Source organism: Pungitius pungitius, chromosome 16, assembly GCF_949316345.1.
Source record: "Pungitius pungitius chromosome 16, fPunPun2.1, whole genome shotgun sequence".
In the NCBI taxonomy this organism is placed as follows: Eukaryota; Metazoa; Chordata; class Actinopteri; order Perciformes; family Gasterosteidae; genus Pungitius; species Pungitius pungitius.
This window is the reverse complement of record NC_084915.1, coordinates 13,085,127-13,107,492: the sequence shown is the minus strand read 5'-3', so window position 1 is coordinate 13,107,492 and position 22,366 is coordinate 13,085,127. Positions and strand designations below refer to the sequence as shown.

The 22,366-nt window shown below is 46.4% G+C and overlaps 1 protein-coding gene across 5 annotated transcripts; it reads left to right on the top strand.

Annotated features, from left to right (window-relative positions):
- Positions 1-127: 127 nt before the first annotated feature.
- Positions 128-16,894, top strand: cxxc5a (CXXC finger protein 5a). Of its 5 annotated transcripts, none has more exons than XM_037467517.2 (4): positions 128-250; positions 414-473; positions 6,551-7,604; positions 14,904-16,894. In XM_037467517.2, the coding sequence occupies exons 3-4, from the start codon at positions 6,807-6,809 to the stop codon at positions 14,946-14,948; spliced, it is 843 nt and encodes a 280-aa protein (XP_037323414.1). In that variant the 5' UTR covers positions 128-250; positions 414-473; positions 6,551-6,806; the 3' UTR covers positions 14,949-16,894. The 5 variants fall into 5 exon arrangements, with proteins under 5 accessions (XP_037323414.1, XP_037323413.1, XP_037323412.1 ...); XM_037467516.2 differs by having other exon boundaries at positions 128-276; XM_037467515.2 differs by having other exon boundaries at positions 128-473.
- Positions 16,895-22,366: the final 5,472 nt, after the last annotated feature.

Here is a 22,366-nt window from a genome sequence, read left to right as displayed (position 1 = left end):
ACATTCCGGGATAGAATGGGCGTCTTCTGTGAGCACTGTGTTCTGAATCAACAACCCCCCCCCCCCCTCTCTCCCCCCCCCCAGCTGTCCCTAAATCCCGCTGAACGGAAAAGTCCACTTCGGTTTTTCCGCGAAGCTCCAAAAATCTATGAAATGTGTTTGCATGTTCCTCTGTGCAAGCGGGGATGTAGAGGTGGGATCGCGAGGACCGAGAAGGCTGGGGGAACCCACGCGTTCAGCCGCACCGAAAGTACGCTTTTTACTAAATAACTGACGGTGAATATTTTTATTTCTTTTCTTTCATTTTTTTTAAAAAAACACATTACTCATTAGCAGGCAGCCACTCTGTATGATTGTGTTCTCGGAGAATAAGCTTTTTTCTTTCTTTTTTTGGTCACCGTTGTGCACGGCAGGCTGAGAGACGGACCGCTCGGGCTGCGGGAGCCTTCCCCTCCGCGCGGATATCTGCTTCGGTAGGTGCAAAAATAAGATTGGGCCCCCCCCCCCGTGTTTGCAAATATGCAGATACATGGCAGGGCAGGGGGTGGGTGGGTGGGTGGATGATGGGTAGGGAGGGGGGGGTCATACTTTGTTGAAGTCTGCCGAAAGTTGGGCTGTCATCTTCTTATAGGATCAAGTGAACCAGGGGGTGTTGGGGAGGGGGGGTGGGGGGGTCTTATGCGTGTCCTCTGATGTGCGACTGCGGACCATATGCTGGTACCGCAGATAGGCGGCCGTGCTCATAGATCACCGAGTCCGGACAAAAGACACCTATTGTGGATCTGCTTTTGCCGCTGAATGAGGAAGATGTTGTAAAAAAAAAAAAAAAAAGGTTAACGCGGATTCAGCGCCGTGGCGGGGGGGGGGGGGGGTAAAGGGGACATTTAACAAGTCCGTCCTTTCTTGGAACAATCTCCATTTTGCCTTTTATTTAAATAAGTTGCACCCAGATAGCGATCGGCGCACCGAGGCTTTATTGTGAATCAGCTGTTAACGACGCGCACTAAACTTGACGCGTCCAAGAAACGAAGGAGATGATCAACGAGCATGATCCTGCTCCACGTTTGACCACCGACGCATCATCCCCCTGTACGGGCGAATCGAAACTTTTTATTTAACCCTAAAGCATAAACCCGCCACCAGACATCCACAGTTTCCCGTGCGCGTAAACAACATTTAAAAAAAAAAAAAAAACATGTTTTTATTCCACATGTCAAACTCCTTTTTTTTCTTCTTCTTCTCCGGGCATCATTATAAAGTTCCCAGGTACGCGAGCTTTCATTGCGCTACCCGGAGATATACAACACCCCCCCCCCCCCCCCTCTTCACCCCCCCCCCCCCTCCCTCCCCGTGCAATCCGCCACCGGTATCGCTGTTCCAAGTGTTCCATATATTCGCGGATGATTTGAAGTCACAGCGTGCACGGCGTGCTTGTTTTTTTTTCCCTCCTCCAACTTCTTGTGTGAATTCAGCCTCATTAGGGAGGAGAAGACGCAGCGGGTTGCGGACAATGGATGAAGCCTTGAGTCCTATTATTGTCACCAGGCTGTTCCTTTTTTTTTTTTTTTTTTTTTAGCTCCCTCTATCCGTGCGTCTGCGTACGTGTGAACGAGTAAGCGCGCGTGTGCGCGTGCTCGCGTCGGGTTACAGGAGGTGGGAGGAATAGAGAATGTGTAGCTCACCGTAAGTACCCACACGAGTCCGCAGACAGCGCGTCTGGACGGGAGGGGGGGGGGGTGGATGGGGGAGGAGGGGTGGGGGGGGGGGGGGGGGCGCATCGTGCATCGCCTGAACTAATGCATTAAATATTCTCGCGTCTCTGGAGGTGTTAAAGTCAGCTGCTCCACAGTGTGCGGAGGGCCAAAAGCTTCCCAACCCTGCAGGAAATGAGACCATATTTTTTTCCCTCCAACTGGGTTAAAAAAAAACTAAGAAGCCGATTCCGTCAGTGAAGGAAACTTATTCTAGAGGGACTCCGAGGAGGTCCAATCCAATCCGATCTGACTTCGATTAGCAGGGTAATTTGTTTATTTAATTAAGAACATGTAAATAATTCATTGTGTTTTACTGAAAGACATTGCGTGTATCCCTCCAGTGTGTTCCCCAAACTAAATGAATGAATGTGTGTCATCATGTGTGTAATAGCAAGGTACAGTGGGGACCAATTAAATGTGTTTTTAATATTTAAGTAGCTGCGATAGAAAAACACCCAGATTGGTCGTTTTTGGGTTATTCTCACGTTTAGATTTTTTGCCTGCAATCTAGAAAAAAAACAATATGTTTTAAACCGCCAGCTGCCCAAAACGCTTCCCTCCATTCCGCCCTCGGCCAATGATCAAATCTATTGAACTACTGAACCAAGCCATCAGTCAGCTGTCACTTCATTGTGGACTGACATTTATTTTCTTGATGCATGTTTTTTTCAAAAACCTCCTATATGAGGAAACGTTTTTTTTTCTATTTTTATTACAACCTGAGAGGAGTAGAATGAGCTGTTCAGGCTTTTATCATATCACTGACAACAGTCACTCAGCAGCACTGTGGCTGTTCAGTGCTCATCGTTTGTATAGCTGTGAGTCTACAGAACTATCTGTTAAATGATTCCTAAATTCACCAATTATCCGAGCTCAAACCTTTTGTAAAAGCCCTCCAACAGATTTTGGTAATAATTCTTCTGACTTATTTAATCAGGCTATGGAACGCCTCTGCAATGTTGGGACATGCTTTGCAGGTGTTATGAGCAGCTTTGTTTCAGGTGTGCAGAATGTGCATTTGCGCCATGTGGGTTAAAGGAGGGGTTAGAGCCCACTTGCTGTGAATGGCACAATGTTTGGACGTAGCTACTAGCAACTGGCGAAAAACCCATTTGACATTTTACCGATGTTTACTATTTCACGCCTCTGAGCTTCCTTTGGTTTCCTGGCAACTGGTCACGGCCAAGAACTAGATAATAACCCCCTGTGAAAACGGAAAGTTGTTGTTTTTTCACTGATCCAACAAAATTGTTAATTACTGATCTTTAAAGCTACTGATGACATTTTGTTAACTTCGAAAAAAAGAGCAGTGTATTCTAAGCTAGTTTAAGCTAAACCTCTCTTTATAGCTTCATATTTGGAGTGCAAACATTGATATTTGTAGTTTTTTCTTTGTATGAGCGAGTATTTCAATTTGCCAAAGTTCTCCAACATTTCCTTTAATTTAAGTGTCTCAGGTCACTGAAACTGCAAACCATCAGCTATAAATAAAATGTTAGTATGCAGAATGCAGAATCTCTTAAATGAGCAATAGTCAAAGCCACATTTCGCACTCACATGCCACTCTTTTCATTTATTGATTCCATCAGACTGCAAGCAAAGTTAAAGAAATGCTACACAAACGCAGGCTCAATTATAAGCTATGAGTTAAACAAAAATGTAACCTCCCCCAAATATCATCCACCCATGTGACGTTTCGTTAACAAAGTTGAAACACATTCTGCAGTTCAGTCGCCAAAGTGTCAACAAAGTGACAGAGTTATACTGAGCTGACGTCACTCAGCTGACTCAACAAAACAGATCAGGATCTTCCTTCAGTGTTTTTGCTGAATGAACGTCAACGTGTATCATCGCATCAAGAGAGTTGTCTTTTACCTCCTTAGCCAAGTCAATGTTTTGTCGGCTCTACTAAATGACCTGTTGACCGTTGTGACATGTGACGTCGTCCCCCACTCGGATTCGCTCAGAGAAAAAAAAAGATCCAGTTGAGCTTATTATGAAGACTGAGCCAAACAAACAGTTCAAAAAGTCACATTCACACACAGTGCCGTTCTTGCCTGGAGTTTTTAATTTCGCCAAACAAAGGGGCCACCTAAATATTTCAGTGGATCCTTCGATGGGACGTTCAGATCATGCGTCTCTGCGGCGCTCCATGCAGCGTCCAGCTGAGCTCATTGGTCGATGCAAGAAAAGCTGCTGAATTGTTTTATTTCTTCGGACCCTTTTACGCGCAGACCTTTAATTCCCGTATGCCGGTCCAGTGCATTCATTCTTTAATGTGAACCACAGCATTAGCTCCATAACATCGCAGGGAATTGCGCCAACATGCTTTAAGGACTCAAAAACAGCAATTATCCGGTTTCAGCTGTACCGCGTTGACACTCAGTGCTGCAGACAGCTGTGGTTTAGTTAACAGCTCACACACAAGGACATAAATCTCTCCTGTAAATGATGCGGTGAAGGGATTTGATGCTGGAAGTCGAGGAGGCCATCAGCCTAATGCTGTACGCCGTGCTCAGGGCCGACGCTGATGTCAGTGTGACTGATGGGTCGACATGACGGAAGGCCGAATGACACAAAGAGCAGGGCGAGCGTGAGGCTAAAGCAGGCGTGCACGGCTTCATTCGACTGTTAAGAACACAACCTGTAAACATGGGAACAAAACAACGTTTTGTTGATGTTTGTGGATCTGGAGGGCATTTAAGAATTTTCATTGTGGCAGAATTTTGGCTGCAGTTTCTTTCAGGTAAAACGCGTCATTGTGTAAAAAATGTAACACAAAAGTGTTCATGAATACATCTATCTGCATTTTTTTTTTTACTGAAACAAAGCTCAAAAGAGTTCACAGAAGTGCCCTAAGCAGTTAGTGCCTGTTACCCTGATGTGTTCAGCCATGATACAAACCGATCAAATTATTCATATTTATCTGCAGAAACAAAACACAAGTCAGCTGTTTAAAAAGAATTGTGAGAAATCAAGATCATGGACATCGTTTGCCCCTGTAGTGTTGTTAGTAGGTCACCTGGTCAGAGTAGTTGTTCCCAGGCTCAATTATTATGCTACAGCTGATCGTGATATTTTTGAAACTGTTGTAATGAGAAGCAATCGCCAACTCTGTCGCTTTGAAGCAGTCCGGGGAGCTCATTTATTGTAGCTATTGATGATACGCCAGTTTGTTAATTATGTGGAAAAACTCAAGTCTTTTATCAAATTTAGAGTGTTGATGAAGCTTTTGGACCAGAGCTGGATTTTCCCTTAAACGCACAGCTGACATAGAGCTAATTTGAGTCAATGTTACAATCAAATCCTAATGAAGAATCCCCTCTGGCGACATTGAAGTATTCACAACTGACCGCTAAACACCTCATTTCAGGCCCAATATTCCGTATAACACCAAAAAGAAAAAAAACAACCCATGTATCACTCTGACGATTTGCGCCGCTGTTTTGCATTCAACCACAAATGAGCCGAGTTCTGAGTTTGCGACGCCTCTGGGAAACCGGACGCCGGTCAGTGCTGCACTGAGAGAAACTGAGACTCCGGGGGGCCGAGGGGCTGCCGGAGCTGGCTCTGGTTCGCTGGCGCCACATCCCCCTGAGCTGGTGAGAATGTGGGGGCTGCGCTCTCGCCTTTGAAGCTTTACCTCCCACTAATTCTGGCCTTCCAATTTCCACACACTGCACAGACACCCCCTCCCATCCATCCTCTTCCCCTCCCTTTCCCTTTGTTTCCCTTATAAGGACTGGCCCGGCCATTTCCTCAGCTCGTCTGTGGGAGGTGGTGCGCGAGGTTTTGTGAACGCGGACAGGTCAGGAGGGAAGCGGCGTCGGGGTTTTTTTCCTTTTCATACGCGAGCAGTCACAGGAATCTCTGGTGGATGGGTGATGCGTCTGTGTTCGGCGGGGAGTCTCTTGACATTACCCTGGTGAAACCTCTTCATAAGCCCCCACGGCTCCATCTGAGCGCATAATTTACCAACTGGTATTGCTCTACAGGTTGGGTCTTTGAAAGTTAAGGGGAGGAAAAAATAATAATTACAGCGCTAGGAATCAAACGACGTCCAAAGCTCATGAAAAGATATGCAGCTTCCCTTTTCAGATGTTTCTGTTTTAGTGTCAATCAGGAATATATCAAATATTTACTCTAATACAACACAATTCATTTGATTGTATTTGATTCATATAGCGTAAGTTTAGGTGTCGGACCGTGTTGGGAATTTGTGTAATTTCCGTGCTTGAAAATGTGTTTAATGTAAATATATCTCGTTCAAGTTTTTCAGGGATACAAACTTAAACTTTCAGTGGCCATAACACACACGTCACTAACTCTAAATGTATCAGCACCGAAGGCCAGGTAAACGGAAAAACTGTATTTTCCTTTGAGTACTGAGCTAAAACGATTTGTAACATTATTACTATTTAGTTTCACTCTCCCCGCTGCCATGAAGCTGTTGTCAGAGACAAAGCTTTAACGCTACCTGCTCAGCATCAAACAGCAGACAAACACAATTAGAGACTAGCCGGTGAACATAGTGGAGCATTTAGCAGATAAATAGCCTGTATTTCCCTCGGGGGTTTGGTAGAAACCAAAAACCGGGGTAAAACCTAGTGAATACAAAAGCTGCCTTCACCGGTTTACCAGAAACACTAAATGAATGCTGATGTTGCTCCTTCACCTCTGGATGGGTTTGTTTACAACTTCACGCTGATGTTCTTCCTCAGTTAACGACGGATAATCCCTCGAGTGTCTCATCCGTGATGACTAACGCCCGTCTCTTCTCTCCCCCCCGTGTGAAGTGATTCCGGGTCGGCCCATGGAACCACGTGGATGAGGTGCTGAGCTGCAGAGCGGGCCTGTCATCGGGCCTGTCATCGGGGGCCCATTGCGCCACCCGAGGACCGAGCGCCGAATCTCTTTGGGGCGGCACAGAAAAAAACCGACCGAGACGAGGTCTTTGCTCCCCCCGTCCTCGCTCACACCCCCTTCCCCCTCCCCCCCCCCCCTCCCCCCCCCCCCCTTCCAAAAACCCCCGGCTCGCTACGCTCTGGAACCATGTCTAGCGGGCTGTCGGCGGGGGGCCGGACGGAGGACCAGGAGCGGAGCGGCCGCAAACAGGACTCGCCCGTCGTGGAGCGCCGGAACCGCAGCGGCATCATCAGCGAGCCCCTGAGCAAGAGCCTTAAGAAGTCCCGCGCCCTCTCCCAGTACACGGCCGTCTCCTCTGCCGCCAGCAACGGACACAACAGGGACAACAGGGAGACCAAGAGCCACCCGGCCAAGCCTCAGCCGCCCCCGCTGCCTCAGCCCGCCGTCTCCGCCCTGGCGGCGGCCAAGTTGGACCGGACCCTCGAACAGGTTCTGGAGGGACAGAATGGCCTGCTGCACTTTGCCCAGGCGGCGGCATTGTTAAAGCGGGCCGGTATGGAGCACATGCTCCTGCCCGGGGGCATGGGAGTGGGAGTTGGCAGCGGCGACGCGGGCTCGGGGGCTAGCGACTTGGAGGGTGCGTCTGTCACGGACGCCGTGGGTGGTCCCGTGGACTTCCCATATGGAGTAGGGGGCGGTTTCCCCTTCAACCCGGGGCTTTTCATCATGACGCCGGCTGGAGTGTTTCTGGCGGACAGCGCGCTGCACATGGCCGGCCTGGCCGAGTACCCGGCGCAGAGCGAGCTGGCCTCTGCCATCAACTCCGGTAAAAAGAAGCGGAAACGTTGCGGCATGTGCCCACCTTGCCGGCGGCGGATTAACTGCGAGCAGTGCAGCAGCTGCCGGAATCGCAAAACGGGCCACCAGATCTGCAAGTTTCGCAAGTGTGAGGAACTGAAGAAGAAACCCTCTGCTGCTTTGGAGGTAAGTCTTTCTTTTTAGGGTTCCCCCAAAAAAATAAGCTTAGTTTACTACAGAGCCTTTAATGCAGTCGCAAAAAAATAACGACGTTTGGGTGCAGGAAGCCAGGAAAAAAACCTTGATTTTTATGTAAAAATCCTCAGCTAAGAGTGTACCTGAGCGGTGAGTAGTACAAGGTGGCGAGGTGACTCCAAACGCAGGCTAATGACAGGTGGTACGTGCAGGGTAAGCACGCACCACGGGGTGCCTTTAATCCCTCCGCCATAACCACACAATTACGCCTGCAAACGGGGGGGAGGCCTACGCACATCTCCAACACAATGCCGTCCCTTCAGTGCAGCATCTGCTGGTTTGGTCACATGAACGTCCCCCTTGTGCTCATGTTGCGATCGTGACGGAAGGAAAGCGCGGCGGTAATGGGGAATGTGTGTACAGTATGTGTCTGCGTACGTGTGTGCGTGCAACAAGGTCCATCTGGCCACGGAGCTGTCATCTGGAGCACCAGGTGTCAGTGTGGCACATGCCCCCCCCCGCCCCCCCTTCCGCCCCCCCCCCCACATCCACCCCAACTATTTTGGCTGCCGCTGTCCTTCTCTCCGGTGACACTCCTGCTCAATTTAAATGGTCCTTCCAAACTTTTTCTGTTGCCTCCATCTCACTCAGTGGCCTAGGTGCCCTCGGCCGGGACGACAGAACAACCAATCACAAAATCAATTTGAGCCGATGTTCCATCTCAAAGGAAATAAACCTTTGTAATCAATGGATAATGGTCACTTTGGCATTACGTAATACATTGATAACATGGTGCGAACGTGCACCAGCGGAGAGGCCTACGCTCTAATTGGCACAAACTGAACCCCTGCTTCTAACCCCTAATGGCTTTACTTCTTCATGGATCCTTGAGTTCGGCTCCACAATTCGACGTATTAGGCTCAGATTCTACTTTGTCTTGTCTTCTCTGCTAAGGCTTTAGGCTTCTTAGGGCTTAGGGCCAACCTAAGATTTAAGATGTTAAAAAAACAGTACCTATATCCAGGGGAGGCATTGGCTGCGATATATTAAAAGACCATATTCATATTTTATCATTTCTTAGCTGTTCACTTTAGATCACGTAGTAAAACGCATTTACATGACTAACAGACCCTATTGCAAAAATGTCAGATATTATTTGGGTTTGCAAAGAGTTGAAATAACTTCTGGGGTTCTAATAGTTCAACCCCCGAGTCCTCTGTTAATGCTCTGATCTTATAGCTCTGATAACCTTTGTCATATGTATTTTTAAACAGGTCAGAGTTTAGAGTTTGGAGGACCTGTTTTAAAGATGTTTTCAGTATTCTAATCCGACTCAGTAAAGATTATTTCTGGTTGAATCCTCAGAATGACGGTATGTTGTGGTTTAGCTTTAAAGGACAGATTGATGTGTGCAGTTGGTGTATCATCACACCCCAATGGCACAAACACAATACCTTCAGTGACAATACATTAAACAATGTCAAATACTTAAACGTTAATACATGGTAAAGGGGCGTGGTGTAAAATCAAAGCATTCAAATGTTAGTCATTATGGGAATTTGTGACAAAAAAAAAGATGGCTTTCACACGTAGAGAATCAAAGTGAAGTGTCTGACTAGCGGCTTTCTCACTTTTCTATTGTTCAGTCGCAAATGATCTAGATGCTTCGTTTGTCTCCGTTGATGATTCACCACTGGTGTCAGCTCGCTATGTTGGCGGTACGACCCCACTGTCTGCAACAGAAAATAATTTTAATTCTAATTTATGATTTGCAACTGATGTTGTCATGGCACTTAGCCCAATACCAGTCATTCACACCACTGATGCCAAACCCAAGAGGGCTTGAATATTCATGAGTGTCGATGTTGATATAGGTCATCATGCTGCTTTAAACGTCAGTCTGCCGATGTTGCCAGTGGCCACCTCATATAAGAGGAACTCCAGGGTGTCATAAAACTGCCACGCCTCCAAGTGTAATAGCAGTCTGGTCATTGGCTTTAGTAATCATACACTGTGATTACCTCGCACGCATTTTAAACTCCCGACATGTGAAAGTGCGCATTACCGAGCCGTTTATTTAGTGCGAGGCCTCTGCAGGCAGCGCGAATAATTAGGTGAAGGTTGTTAAAGAAAAATGCATTTGTTAAAGTTTGCGCTCAGTGAGCGGAAACGCTACTCTATTACGTCGCTCCCGATTGTGACTTTACACAATCAGTGTAGTTTACAAACAATATAAACATTACCTTAAGTAGTCAGACGTCACAGTTTTGCATAAAGTCCTGGAATTTCTCCGCTCGATAGATATGGATGTAGATATTTTAAAGGTCAGGGTCTCGTTAATTGCTGTAACGGGAGGCACGTTGATGAAACGGGACGTTACGCTGACACAGAGTCAGCGCCTTTTCCTTTGAGAGCTACACATGTGTGCGTTGCTACAAACACCCTGGATGTCGGAGGAGGGAGATTGAACATTTGTGCGAGTGGGAGTCAAACCGTAAGCTAAATCACTTGACAACCCATTTCATTAAATAACAATATATGTGGCAAGGTAATCTCTTGATATTCTGCTGATGGTCTTATTCGTGTAACTCGTACATGGACCTCTTTGGAACGTGTTTCGACGATGTCAACATTGCACTTTTATTAAATAAATAAAGTGTCTTCACCTGGTGTGCATTGCAAAATAACTGTCAAAACGGACCCGGAAAGTCTTATTTTGTTGTAAAACAAAATCGCAAGAGGCCTGCAGAGGCCTGTTGTAAAACGAAATGAGACTCATTCAATCAGAAAACCATTTCAAAGTTCAGCAACCTGCTGCCTCTTTGCCCCGAACTTGATTTTCTACAATATCAACTGTGCTCGCTGTCAGCAGCGCAACGTTTTCAATTTTGCCCGCTTTTCATTCGTTCCCGTGCCCTCGTACGTTTCCCATTAGCAGTCTAGAAGCTGTCTCTAATGGTTTTGTTATTAAGTCAACAGCTCTTGTTCAGCAGGTGATTAGATCAGAGATTACGGGCCGGGCCCCCCCCGCCGGTGCGCGCAAAGTCGTCGGCATCCCGGATTCCTGGAGGACGTGCCGCGTCAGGAGAGAGCACGCCGTCCACCCAGTGAATCCCGAATGTCGACAACAAGTAGACGATGTGATATTGCCAAATAGGCTTCTTTATTTGAATGTCTTTAAAGGCATCTTTTTTTTTAAAGAAAAAAAAAGGGTCTTGCGTGTTTCTGCACCACCTGGGCCGGAAGAGAAGGTCGCAGCGGGGCTCTCTCCGGATGAGCTGCAGCGAGCCTCAGCTGTGGCTCAAACAGCCCCTCAGTGTCACTTCCTCCCCCCCCCCCCCCCCTCCAATCAAAAGCAAGAGCTGCACGTCGCCGGCCCGCTGTCGACGTCACACTCTGCCCCCCCCCCCCCGCCGTCCCCGAGGAGGCCCGCGGCGCGCCGCTCGGCAACCAAAGTGCAGGCCGAAAACGCGGCGGTGCGCTTATTTTTCGGGGGTGTTGACGGGTTTCCATTGAAAGCTCGCGGCAGCTCAAAGCAGCGGCGTAAAATTGCCAACTGAAGGGGGGGGGGGCGGGGGGGGGGAGTCGGCGTGCCGAGGCCTTATACCTCGTAGCTCGATGTCTGGATTTATTCTGAGAATGCTACATTTCGAGAGAAATAAGTGGGAAGGCAGCTCCTTGCCGCGCTCTCTGTATGAATCCCCTCCAGTGGTGTCAGTCTCTGCGACGCCGCTCAACACCCAGAGAGAGAGAGAGAGAGAGAGAGAGAGAGAGAGGAAGTTGTAATCAATCTTGTTTTTTTCTTACATGTATGTCCTCAACCTACGGGGAGTAGGTTGAGGATGTGCAGTAATGATGGGTGTGTTGCAGTTGAGAAAAGATAACCTGGCTACTGATCGAGTTATATATTTAGTAGTGAAATTCCCCCCCCCCCCGTCCCAGGATGCCCCAACAGTCAGGACGTAAGGGGCTCATGCATACTGACAGCGAGACACGTGGATGTGTGGGCAGGTTGCCGGGCAGACGGAGGGACAAGTGGGAGTGGACAGAGGAGACACTAAGAGACGTGAGGCAAAGAGGGCTGCCAAGGGGTCGCAGACTGCCCCCCCGGATTAGAATGCATTCCATTTTAAGATACCCACCGCAGCGTTAGGTGACTTTATGTATTCTTAAATATTCTTAGATATTCTCATATTTTGTGAAACATTAAAAAAAACAGGTGCTTCTAACGGCTCTTTTTAAGGCCATCCAAAACAATCACACGCAGCTGTCAATCACTGCTGAAGAACTCTGATAAAATGGTCCAACCAGGCTGCCCAAATCAAATGTGAATTATGATGGAGTTGAAACAACCATTATATGAAACATTATCATCCGAACATCTGTCAATTTAGCCAGTTTGAACCGTTTAACTGTTTTTTGAGCTCTGATTACAGGGAATGGTTATAAATGGTTAGCATGAAGGATCTGGACCATTAGCTGTACTGTTATTCACATCAAAATCAATCAAATGGGGCTTTCTAAAATAAAAGTTAAGTGATGTTTGATTTTAAAGTTGTAATGCATCAAATTAGTTCTTAATGCACCTGCTTACAAGATGTATTGGTCCGCTAAAAGAATACCTTCAGTAACTTATTTACATATCAATCCAAAAAGGATCTGAAAGGGAGAGCAGGCCGAGGAAAATAATGCTTCACCTCTCCAGTCAGACAGATAGCGTTTATGACAGCTGGAGGTCATCTCTGTTTTGATTCAGATGCTTTAAAGGTTCACGTCCCGGCTCCCCGTGAGCGGCAGACACTTTTACATCCCACATGTACTGACGCGTGTTTAGGTGCCTTTAAATGGGCCGCATTTACAGCGGTTAGTCTAATTAAGGATGCCTCTTCCCTCTGATTTCGTTGCATGTTTACACACAAATTGTCGGTGCTGTGCTAAGACAAATGTGCTCGCCTTGTTTGGGGAAAAAAAAAAACACAAAAAAAAACCCACATCCCATCGATTTTAGTGATTGGCCACTTCACATTCAGGGATTCCATCCGTTTGAACCTGGTGCAATCAGTTGTCGGTGGAGGGAAGCGTTTCTATTCCTGAACCGCTGCCATTTTTTCCCCATTGATTGCTCATGTTTGATAATGAAGAGAAAAAGCCTTTTCGCTCCATGCGAGCGGACGCGTTGGTTCCCCCCCCCCCCCCCCCCTCATCCCCCACCCCACCCCCCCGCGCCCTTACGTCACCGCCAGCGCAGCCTTCGTCCGGGTTTGTTTTTTCGACATCTGTGGCGGCGCCAGATGTTGCTGCCCTCTGACTGTCTCCTTAACAGCTGAGCGCTGCCGTGGAAAGGTCATCACCGAGATGGATGCCACGCCAGAGATACTTAACACACGGACCATAAAATGATGTTGCCAATATGTCGGCTGTTAACCTCCAGCTTTGTGGTTCCTATAAATATTCATTTGAGCCACAAAAGAATGTCCCTAATATGTACGCTGCACGTTTGAGGGAGCGAAATGGCGGACGTGGGCTTCCGAAATGGCACTGTGGCATTCATGGTGTCTTTGCTGTCAGATTACCCCCTGATTGAGTTAATTTAACAAATAAAGCTCAGTGTGGGCTTTATCACCAGAGTAATTACCTTTTGTTTGAAGCCTTTTTAGCCGAGTGGAAATGTTTCATTTTTGTAACCCAGCTGGAGCCAACTTTCAAAATGAAAGGGAATGAAACCTGTGGAGCACAAACGCCACTGTCACTCGGTTCCGCGTCCAGAGAGGAACAATGGGATTCAAAAGAACCTCGTGCTGCTTATTCACTGGTATAGAAATGGTTTAAGTGGGCCTGAAACGTAAATAGGCCTTTCATGGTTTCAAACTAACTTCTCGGAAAGTGACGGCTTCTGATGCCTTTGTGGGCGGAAAGAAAAAAAAAAGTAACGATGCACACGGTGTTTAATCTGATTAGGTTGAGGACACACATTTTTGGGAATTCCATCCTAAATCCAAAGAGTTACGAGAACGGAGTGTGACACAAACACGCCGCGTCGCCTCTGTTTACCTTCTCCCGTTAGATGGGTGTGATGGTTTGCATGGGCGTGTGCATCTCACACCAGGCACGTCTCCACAGTTGAACCCTCTCCTGCGGCGGACCCACGAAAAGGTCCATCGCGTGCGCCAATTTGAGCCCAACAATCTCCCTGTTTGGTGCGATTTCGGGGGTGTATCGCGAGTGTCGGCTGACGTGTCACCGTGTGTGGAGGTGTGCGACTGTACTTGAATACATATTGGTTTTCGGCGCGAGAGTGCGTATGTGTGTGTGCGTGCATACGTGCGTGTGTGTGTGTGGGTGCATAAATGTTTGCCGAGCTCCCACTGCCTCGCTCCAGGCAGAGCTTGGCTAACGGAAGAAATCCGTGCTGCAGAAATCGAGTTGCACTTAGCGGGACGCCAGCCGCGCTGCGGCTCCAGGGGTCACGGGCGCCTCTCTATCTCCTGTCTGGCAGGCCTCCGCAGAGCCCTGCAGCTGCGCGCGTCCGCGCCACAATCAGAGGCGCGGGGAGGAGGGGGAGGAGGGGGAGGAGGGGGAGGAAGGGGAGGGGGGTGGGCAACGCGTGTGGGGTGGCTAAATAATAAATGTGGCATATCAGGTTTTTTGTGTGAAGCCAGGACTGAGGCCCCGGTCCTGTGGTGGCGCTGAGGATTGGTGACGGAGGGAGGGAGGGAGTGGGGGGAGGGGGGTTTAGGCCACTCCATGCAGCAGGTCGACTCATCCGGGGGAGAAAGAGAGGAATAGAAGTTAATCGATTAGTGGTCGGACGTTAATAATTTAAGGCGTTCGTCGGCGGGAAATGAACATTCTCTCGTTGCACCTTGTGGAATCTGCAGATTTGTGCCTCTCTGTTACACACACACACACACACACACACACACACACGCACATTGAATAGCGCCGGACATTCGCTCCGGTTGTTTTTGTCAAAAAGATTAAAAGGTGAAGAAACACAAGCGACGGGTGAATCGATAACGACAGTAATCATTAGTTGCAATTGGAATACAATCAAAATTTAGTTGTGCCCTGTCGTTCAATGACAAATAAAAAAAAATTAAAAAAAACATAGAACCACGTCATTTGAGAACAACAGAAAAAGACACCAGCAGCAGGAGGGCAACATCATGAGATTTGGGATTATGTTTGCAAACACATGTAACCAATGTGCTGCTTTTTCATTAACAACGCTAACCTTCTCCCCCCCCCCCCCCCCCATCCCTCCCCTTCTCTGTCTTCTGTTTCTCCAAGAAGGTGATGCTTCCTACAGGAGCGGCGTTCCGGTGGTTCCAGTAGGACTCCTCCTCTTCCTCCTCCTCCTCCTCCTCCGCTCCCTACCCAAAGCTCTGCCATCAAGTGCAATGCCAACTCCTGGATTGTCTCCAGAACAGACACTGGCTAATAAACAAACAGGCAAACAAATAAAATGATAGAAAAAAAAAAAGAACAAAAAAAAACAAAGCAGAATAAAAAAAGAAAAAAAAAAGAAATCAATCGGGTAATGGATGCACCTACTTATTCCTTGAACCAAAAATGAAGTGTAAAGAAAAGCATCTTTGGCAACTTTCATTCCCTTTTCTATGTTTCCATTTTGGTACCTTTTGTCCTTTTTCCAGCAGGTTTTTTTTCTGTCGCTTAAACACGGAACTGTTCATCGCCAGAAACAGAAATGACGGACTGAGTGTGGACAATCAACTAATTTCTGTGTTTGGTGTTAATGTTGTTCATGTGTGGAAAGATACAGTACTTGTGTAGAGAATGTAAATTTACAGCTATATTTCAAAACTAGTGGCTAATGGCAAACATTATTGTAATTCCTCACCATTATTTTACTTAAAACCCATGTCGGTTTTTACGACCCTTTTTGTCGCGGGGGGGTCCGTTTTTTTTCCCCCGACGGATCGGTGGTGGAAGAAGACGTCCCAAATTGTGACGCTGTTGATTTTGAATTCAAACCAAACTGAAGAAGTCCCGTTAACCAGGCCACTGCTGTGCTCCGTATAGTCTCCTCAATCAGCCCCCCCCCCCCCCCCCCCCCTCTGCATCTCCAAACTTCTCCTTGAGTGATACTGGCAGCCTTATGTTACTGTGGCCCTTCTGAGCATGTGCCAATATGCTCAGGGCAATAGCACTAAGAGACAGCACTTGCTCTGAGTCTACCCTACTGAACGCACTGAGACGAGATGTGTTGTTTTTGTTTCTTTATTTGCTACATTTTCATGATTTTGTTTTGTTGCTGGGTAGCTACAGCTTTTTGGAAATAACCAATCTTTGTATTTGTTTAGAAAATTCGAACTGGTTTTGTGAATAAAAAGGAATGCATGTATTGTGTCAAAATTTACAATTCTGATGTTTGTCTACTTGTCTATTTGCATGTTGTTGTTGTTGTTTTTTAAGCAGCTGGTTTGACAAAAAGAAACATTTAGTGTATGTTAGCCATGGAGCCAATCAGTATTCCCTTTTCTTTGATTATTGGACGGTGTGGGGCAATTGTTAAAGATGCTGACGTGAGCAGAACTCATTAAAAGTAGGTGGGGCGCCCATGTGGTCGGTTTGACTGTGAGATTTCTCTCACGGCCTGTGTGTCGTCCTGTAGCGGAATGACTGACGGCGCCTTGCTGTGCTAAAATGGAAACCGAAATAATCCAAAAGATGTTTGAGTAAGAACAATTTGATCGCAGTGTTTCCTAAAAATGAATGGAACCTCCCCAAAAAAACCCTGTATTTTATCCTAGATCATCTTTACTCTGCGACGTTCTACGTACTCCATAACATTTTGAGCCAGACCATCATTAAAAGTCACGGATTACTAATGGGAAGCTTTCTCCTCAGATCTATTAAGGCTATCCAGACGAATCCCGGATAAAGTGTCTAGCTGTGTTTAGGCCTGGATCTGTTATGCATACATGGAGTAGAGTTTAGATAAAGACGTAGATAAGTGAGACCGCTGCTGATTTAAAACCTTTAAAAAAAAAAAAGATAATCTCACATGGGTGTCAGTGTAATTACTGATTGTAATGCCTCAGGTCTGTAACACTAGAGTGAATTTCCATTTCCTGCTAAGTGAGGATTCTCAGTGATTTTTCTCTCTCAGTCACTCTTTCACATCCAGGTGGGGGAACTAGATGCAGAAAGCCGCAGCGCCGGGTGTTTTTAATTAGTGGATATCCACGGTGGAAGGCCCAGTTTGGTGGGCTTGTGTACGAGCTCGTGATCAGCTTGGCGAGCGCAGGGTTGGCGAGTGTGTATACCCCCCCCCCCCCTCCTCCTCCCTCCCTGTGACAGTGCTGGGCTATTGCCATCGCCATGGCGATGGGGGCAGTGTGTGTGCGTGAGTGTGTTCCGTGTGTGTGTGTGTGTCTGGGTTAGGGTTGGGGGGGGGGGTGATGGCTGAGGCCTTTCATTATTAATGTGCACCGCGGCGTCCTTACCTCCTCTGAGCCCGCACAGCTCACTGCCTGACCTGCCATCCAAGGGAGAGGGAGTGGGGATGGGGGGGGGGGGGGGGGGGGGGGGAGGAAGGAGGGGTGGGGGGGAGGCGAGCCGGCAGAGATAAAGAAAGAGAAGTGAGCCGGAGAGAAGGGAAGAGACAGCAGCACAACTAGTGTGTGGTGTGGAAGCACCCGACTGGAAAGTAGAATTTCACTTTTATTTCACACCTGAGAATAAATAAAAAAAAGGAGGGAGAAGAGATTTTTTCGGTTTGGGGTGTGGTTGCAGGTGACCGTGGCTCCTGCCCGCTGAGGTGTAACAGCCCGGGGGGTGTGGGGGAGGCGGGAGAGGGGGGGCGTCAGGTGGCGGCTGTGGTTTTCTTCCTGCAGAGGGGCGTGCGGCTTGCTGAGCAGGCCTGTCACACCGGGAAAATCCTGGAATCTTATCACCGCCTCACAGACTCTGAGCCGCGCTGATCTACTCACCCCCATCGCCAGCAGACATGCCCTTCCCCCCCTAGCCCCCCCCCCCCCCCGTCCAAATGCCCCTGCACAGGCTGGGCCCCTTCACGGCTCGCTCGCCACCTTCCTCGAACGGGGAGATAGCGGGAACCGATGAAGTCCAATTGTTGAGGAGGGGAAGAATGTTTCTTGTAAAGAGCAGCTAACGGGAAGAGCAAACACAAGCGACTGAGCGCACAGGCCTGAGTCAATGCTGACCCTTTCTATTTTTTAAAACAGACAATGAGGGACACAGTGTGCTATATGTGAATATCACATAGCAGAACGTTTTAAATAGATGTGAACGAAGTCACATCTATTTCTGCGTCATGAGGAACACGTGTGAGAGAGCTTGTCTCATTAGTATTCACATAATTTCTCTTGGTCCCTCCGAATATTCTGCCAAGAAGTTACTGCAGCTACTGACAAAGGTCATACATGATCTAACTGTGTTAATAATACATGCATCACAGTCTGCCACTTTTTGCATTGGTTGAAAACACTTCAAAAATCTAAGCAGATCTAATTGCTGAAAGATGTACTCCTGAAAAAATACATCTGTTCCTATTAAATACTGTGAAATCAGTTAGATGTGGTGTTTAGGTGCTATTTTTTGATAACACATGTCTTAGTAATATTTTACATAAATGTTGAGGTAGTTTGCATGTATTTCTAAAAAAGTTCTAGCTAATCTGCTGATGGAAAATAAACTGCAGCTTGCCAGAAACACTGAACCACAAAATCAATGCAGCCGATATTCCCGTTGAGTATTGATCTTTTTAAATTGGTGCATTCTATATTCAATTCCATCTTACAACTGAGTATTAAAAAAGTGAAAGAACTCTGACGACGCAAATGACTTTTTGCACAACGTTGCTTAACTTACTAGAAATAAACATATAGCATGATGGTGACGTTTAAAAAGTGTGTCATCAGGAAGATTTTAAGAGTTTCTTTTCATCTGCAACAATTAGGGTTGATGGGTCACGTATGAAACTTGTGGTTTCAATGTAGTCTTTGTGGTTTATTGTCTACATTTGATATATTGGAGGTACTGCTCATATCTTTTGGTCACTCACTCTTTTTGGATGACGAACAACCAATTTATTATTTTTGTAATTTTTTTTTGGAAGAATAACATTTTTTAATGTCAAGACCAGCTATTATGGTTTAGTTTTGAGTAAGATTTAGTCTAATTTCACTTACTTATCCATTACCTGCTCAAGTGAGTTAATATATAAATGAACACAGATTAAACATAGATGTATATACCTGTATATGTGTATATTATTTTTCATTATAAAATAGTTCATTGAGGTAAACGTGTTGAATAACACAGAAAAAAGCTCACTTTGGGTATGAATTAATAAAATATTTACTCTCCCAACCACCGGCACCGCGGCCCTCCCACACACCTCACTCACACGCGTATATATGGTCGAGACAGAATTACTTTCAGCAGCCTGTATATTACAACTAATGTGTTTGTTTGCAATCAACACACAACTGTCACTTGAACAAACACCCGGCGTTCATCGAGCTTTCCAATAGTAGCATGAAGTTGACACCTAGCTAGCACGGGCTCACTTTGGTGGGGGTGTTCCAAGGAGCCATCTGTGTCTTAGTTTCATTTCATCATTCAAGTTGTGAGAGCATCTCGTTAACGCCATGGTAGTTGCACCTTCTGTACTTTAAGAAAATGCTTGACTAAACCCCAAAATAGTGCAAAAGATGTACCGTAAGTAGGGCCGGGTGGTATGGCTAAAAGTTTTGTTAAAAGTTTTGTAAGATTCCCGCGGTATTACGGTAAAACACATTCATTCGTTGACCCCAAAAAGGACGACCGGCCACTGTTACCGCTCAATGTTCACCGCTTGCAACTGGCCGGGCAGTTAGCTTGTTAGCTTGTCCGCGTGTTAGCGTGTTAGCATTTTAGCGTGTTAGCGTGTTAACCTTAGTTGTTGTGGTTGCTACTGTTGCCACCAGAAGCAATTCCAGCGGTTCAACCAACTTTGCAATAAATTGTTTTAAATTGTTTTTAAAATGTGTGACTATTAACAGTGAAAAAAGAAATGCTGAGCTCTCAAGGCTTTCTTTTCTATTGACGTTATTACAATAAAAGCTGGTGCTGGAGAAGAGCTGTGAGACAACTTCTCTGTTCACTGCACTGCAGATTCAATACAGTTCATGAGCCGTATGCGATTGATCAAGCTCAAAGTCAATATTTGAAATGGACAAATAATCCCATTTACGCTATATTATAACTCTATGCAACGCGGTCTCAACTCGTCAATCCGTGTCATTATTAGACATTATTCAGAGCACACGTCCTGTAACTTAGTAGTCACGTTAATTCAGCGGAAGATGAGCTGAAATTTTTCCTTCCAATTTTCTGGCAACAGTATTTTCCTAATCAGATTTGTGTTTTTATCAGAATGTGTCCGGAAGGTAGCCAGATGAGGGGGACGGGTTGAATTATTGGCTTCTTTATAAATGTATCCAAAACTGCTCTAGATCCATAATTAATGTGGGCTACAGACATGACAGGGCCTAATGCTAAAATAATATCTAAAAGGATTGACCTGTTCCTTTGTAACATACCTTAATGATGTGACATTTTAGATATTCAAGAACTTGTTGTTTAGGAAAAAAAGTTACACTGGCAAACCTCCTTCTTCATTTCACTTATTATTTAAATTATGGATAATCAGCGTTGCTTTAGCGATGTCCAGGGGATTGTTTATCAGAGAGAAAATGACAAAGGATCAGCATAATTTAAGTGACCTTGCTCGAGGGGGGCAGGGGGTTAGACCACTGTGTTTTACCTGTGTCCCATACCAAGTGAAACACTGTTTAAACTGTATTTAAACATTAACATTAACTCTTAAACAATAACTCTCAATAACCAACAGCGTAAAAATGATCTTGTGTCCGTCCAGCCGGGAGAATGTTTCATTAAATCCGACAAAATCTCGAGAATTCATGCTCCCTGCACCACTTATACCAACCACGGTGATTGTCTGATCTTTTATTTATACATGATCATTACATCATCATACATATGCATCTTAACTCTTTAAATCTTTTAAAAAGACTCAATTATAGAAGTCACGTGATACACGTGACCTTTATGCACCCAATGTAATTCTAAACAGAGCGCAAACCGCTTCTGTGCGAGAAATGGCTCGCGGCCACCAGTGAACATGGCTTAAAGATTCTTTGCGTTTGTTGCATACTGAGATCCTGCAAAGCCCACCGGCGAGATCGGCTCCAGCCTCACAAAAGCCGTCAGCTCCCAGTGTGTGCGGGTTTTTTCTGTTGTTTGTTATTCTCAGCCAAAGACAAAGCCTAAAAGGCGCATCATTTGACAAAACTATCGCTGAATCCCCCCATGCAATGATACAATCTAAAATACAATTCCCAATTCCATACTTTATCAAAGCTCTTTTAGTGTGCAAAGGGGATTGGTTTAAGTGTAGGCACACACACACACACACACACACACACACACACACACACACACGCACACACACACAGGACGGGTTATTTACTAATGCATTAAATCACATATAAACATAAACACATATGCTTCCAAAAAGACACAAAACATAGGTAGTCCCCCTTTATTTCTCTTTCTCTCTCTCTCTCGCTCTCTTTCTCTCTCTGTCTTTCTCTCTCTCTCAATCCCCCCATCCTCCCCCCCCCCCCCACACACACACACACACGCACGCAAGGACACGTGGGAACAGATTAAGTCCAAATCAATGGCTGTGGCTGGACTGGGAGAGAGATTTCACCTGGGGTTCTCGTTAAGGTCTGACACATGCGGCAAAGGCTGGAGGGAGTGTTATTACCAGGGTGATGGTTGATAAGACACTCGTTTCTCCACGGTGGTTCTCGCGGGAAAATGCCTCGTGCAGCCATGGAAACCATAAGGCTAGGTGATGTGCTATAATTGGGCCAACGGTTTTTTTTACGCAGCTGCGCTGCCAGGTCTTCAAATGAGAAATTACAGCGGGGCCTCGGCAGAGGAGATGCGTCCGATATTTAAGAATTCCTTTTTTTGATTTGTTTCATTCAGCAGAGATGCACAGCGAGGCTGTGGTGATTCTGTCCGAGAAGTTGTATCCTACAAAATGTAGTAGTAAAAAAAAGTAAAGTAACAAAGCAGAAAAGAATGATCAGCGAATGGAGAATATAAGAATCTGCTTGATTGGGTGGTAAAAAAAACAGCAGACACACCGGTCATGTGTTTTTTATTCCTTGCTGGTATCTTTTTTTTTAATCTTCAATCCGGGTGAAAACTGCATCAGGAATCAGTGTAAAATGGAGGAGGAAGGCGAATGAAAAGGAAGAGGAGGGAGGAGAAGAGGGGAAAGATAGTTGTCGGCCAATCCCTGCCCAGTCTCCGTAACTCGGTTGATTACGATCAATTTCCCTGGTATCGATGGCCTCCCTGGCCCTGAGCTACACTCCCCCCCGCACTTTGCATGCTACGTGCTTTGTGTTCCACGGCATGACTCACGCTCCACCACAGCCTCTGGCTCTCCCACCTGCAGTGCCCCCCCTAACCTGGCCTTAAGAGACATCAGCAACTGGGCAGACAGAGGAAGATCAACAAAAAAAAATGTTTTAACTGAACCAAACCGCAGCATTCTTTGCGGATGGAGAGCGTGGAAGGTGTAAAAAGTTGGGGTGTGTTGCTGCGTCAGTGCGGGCGGAAGGGAGATTTCCTAATTTTTTTATTTATTATTCCTTTCAGAACCGCTGAGGGATTCAGCT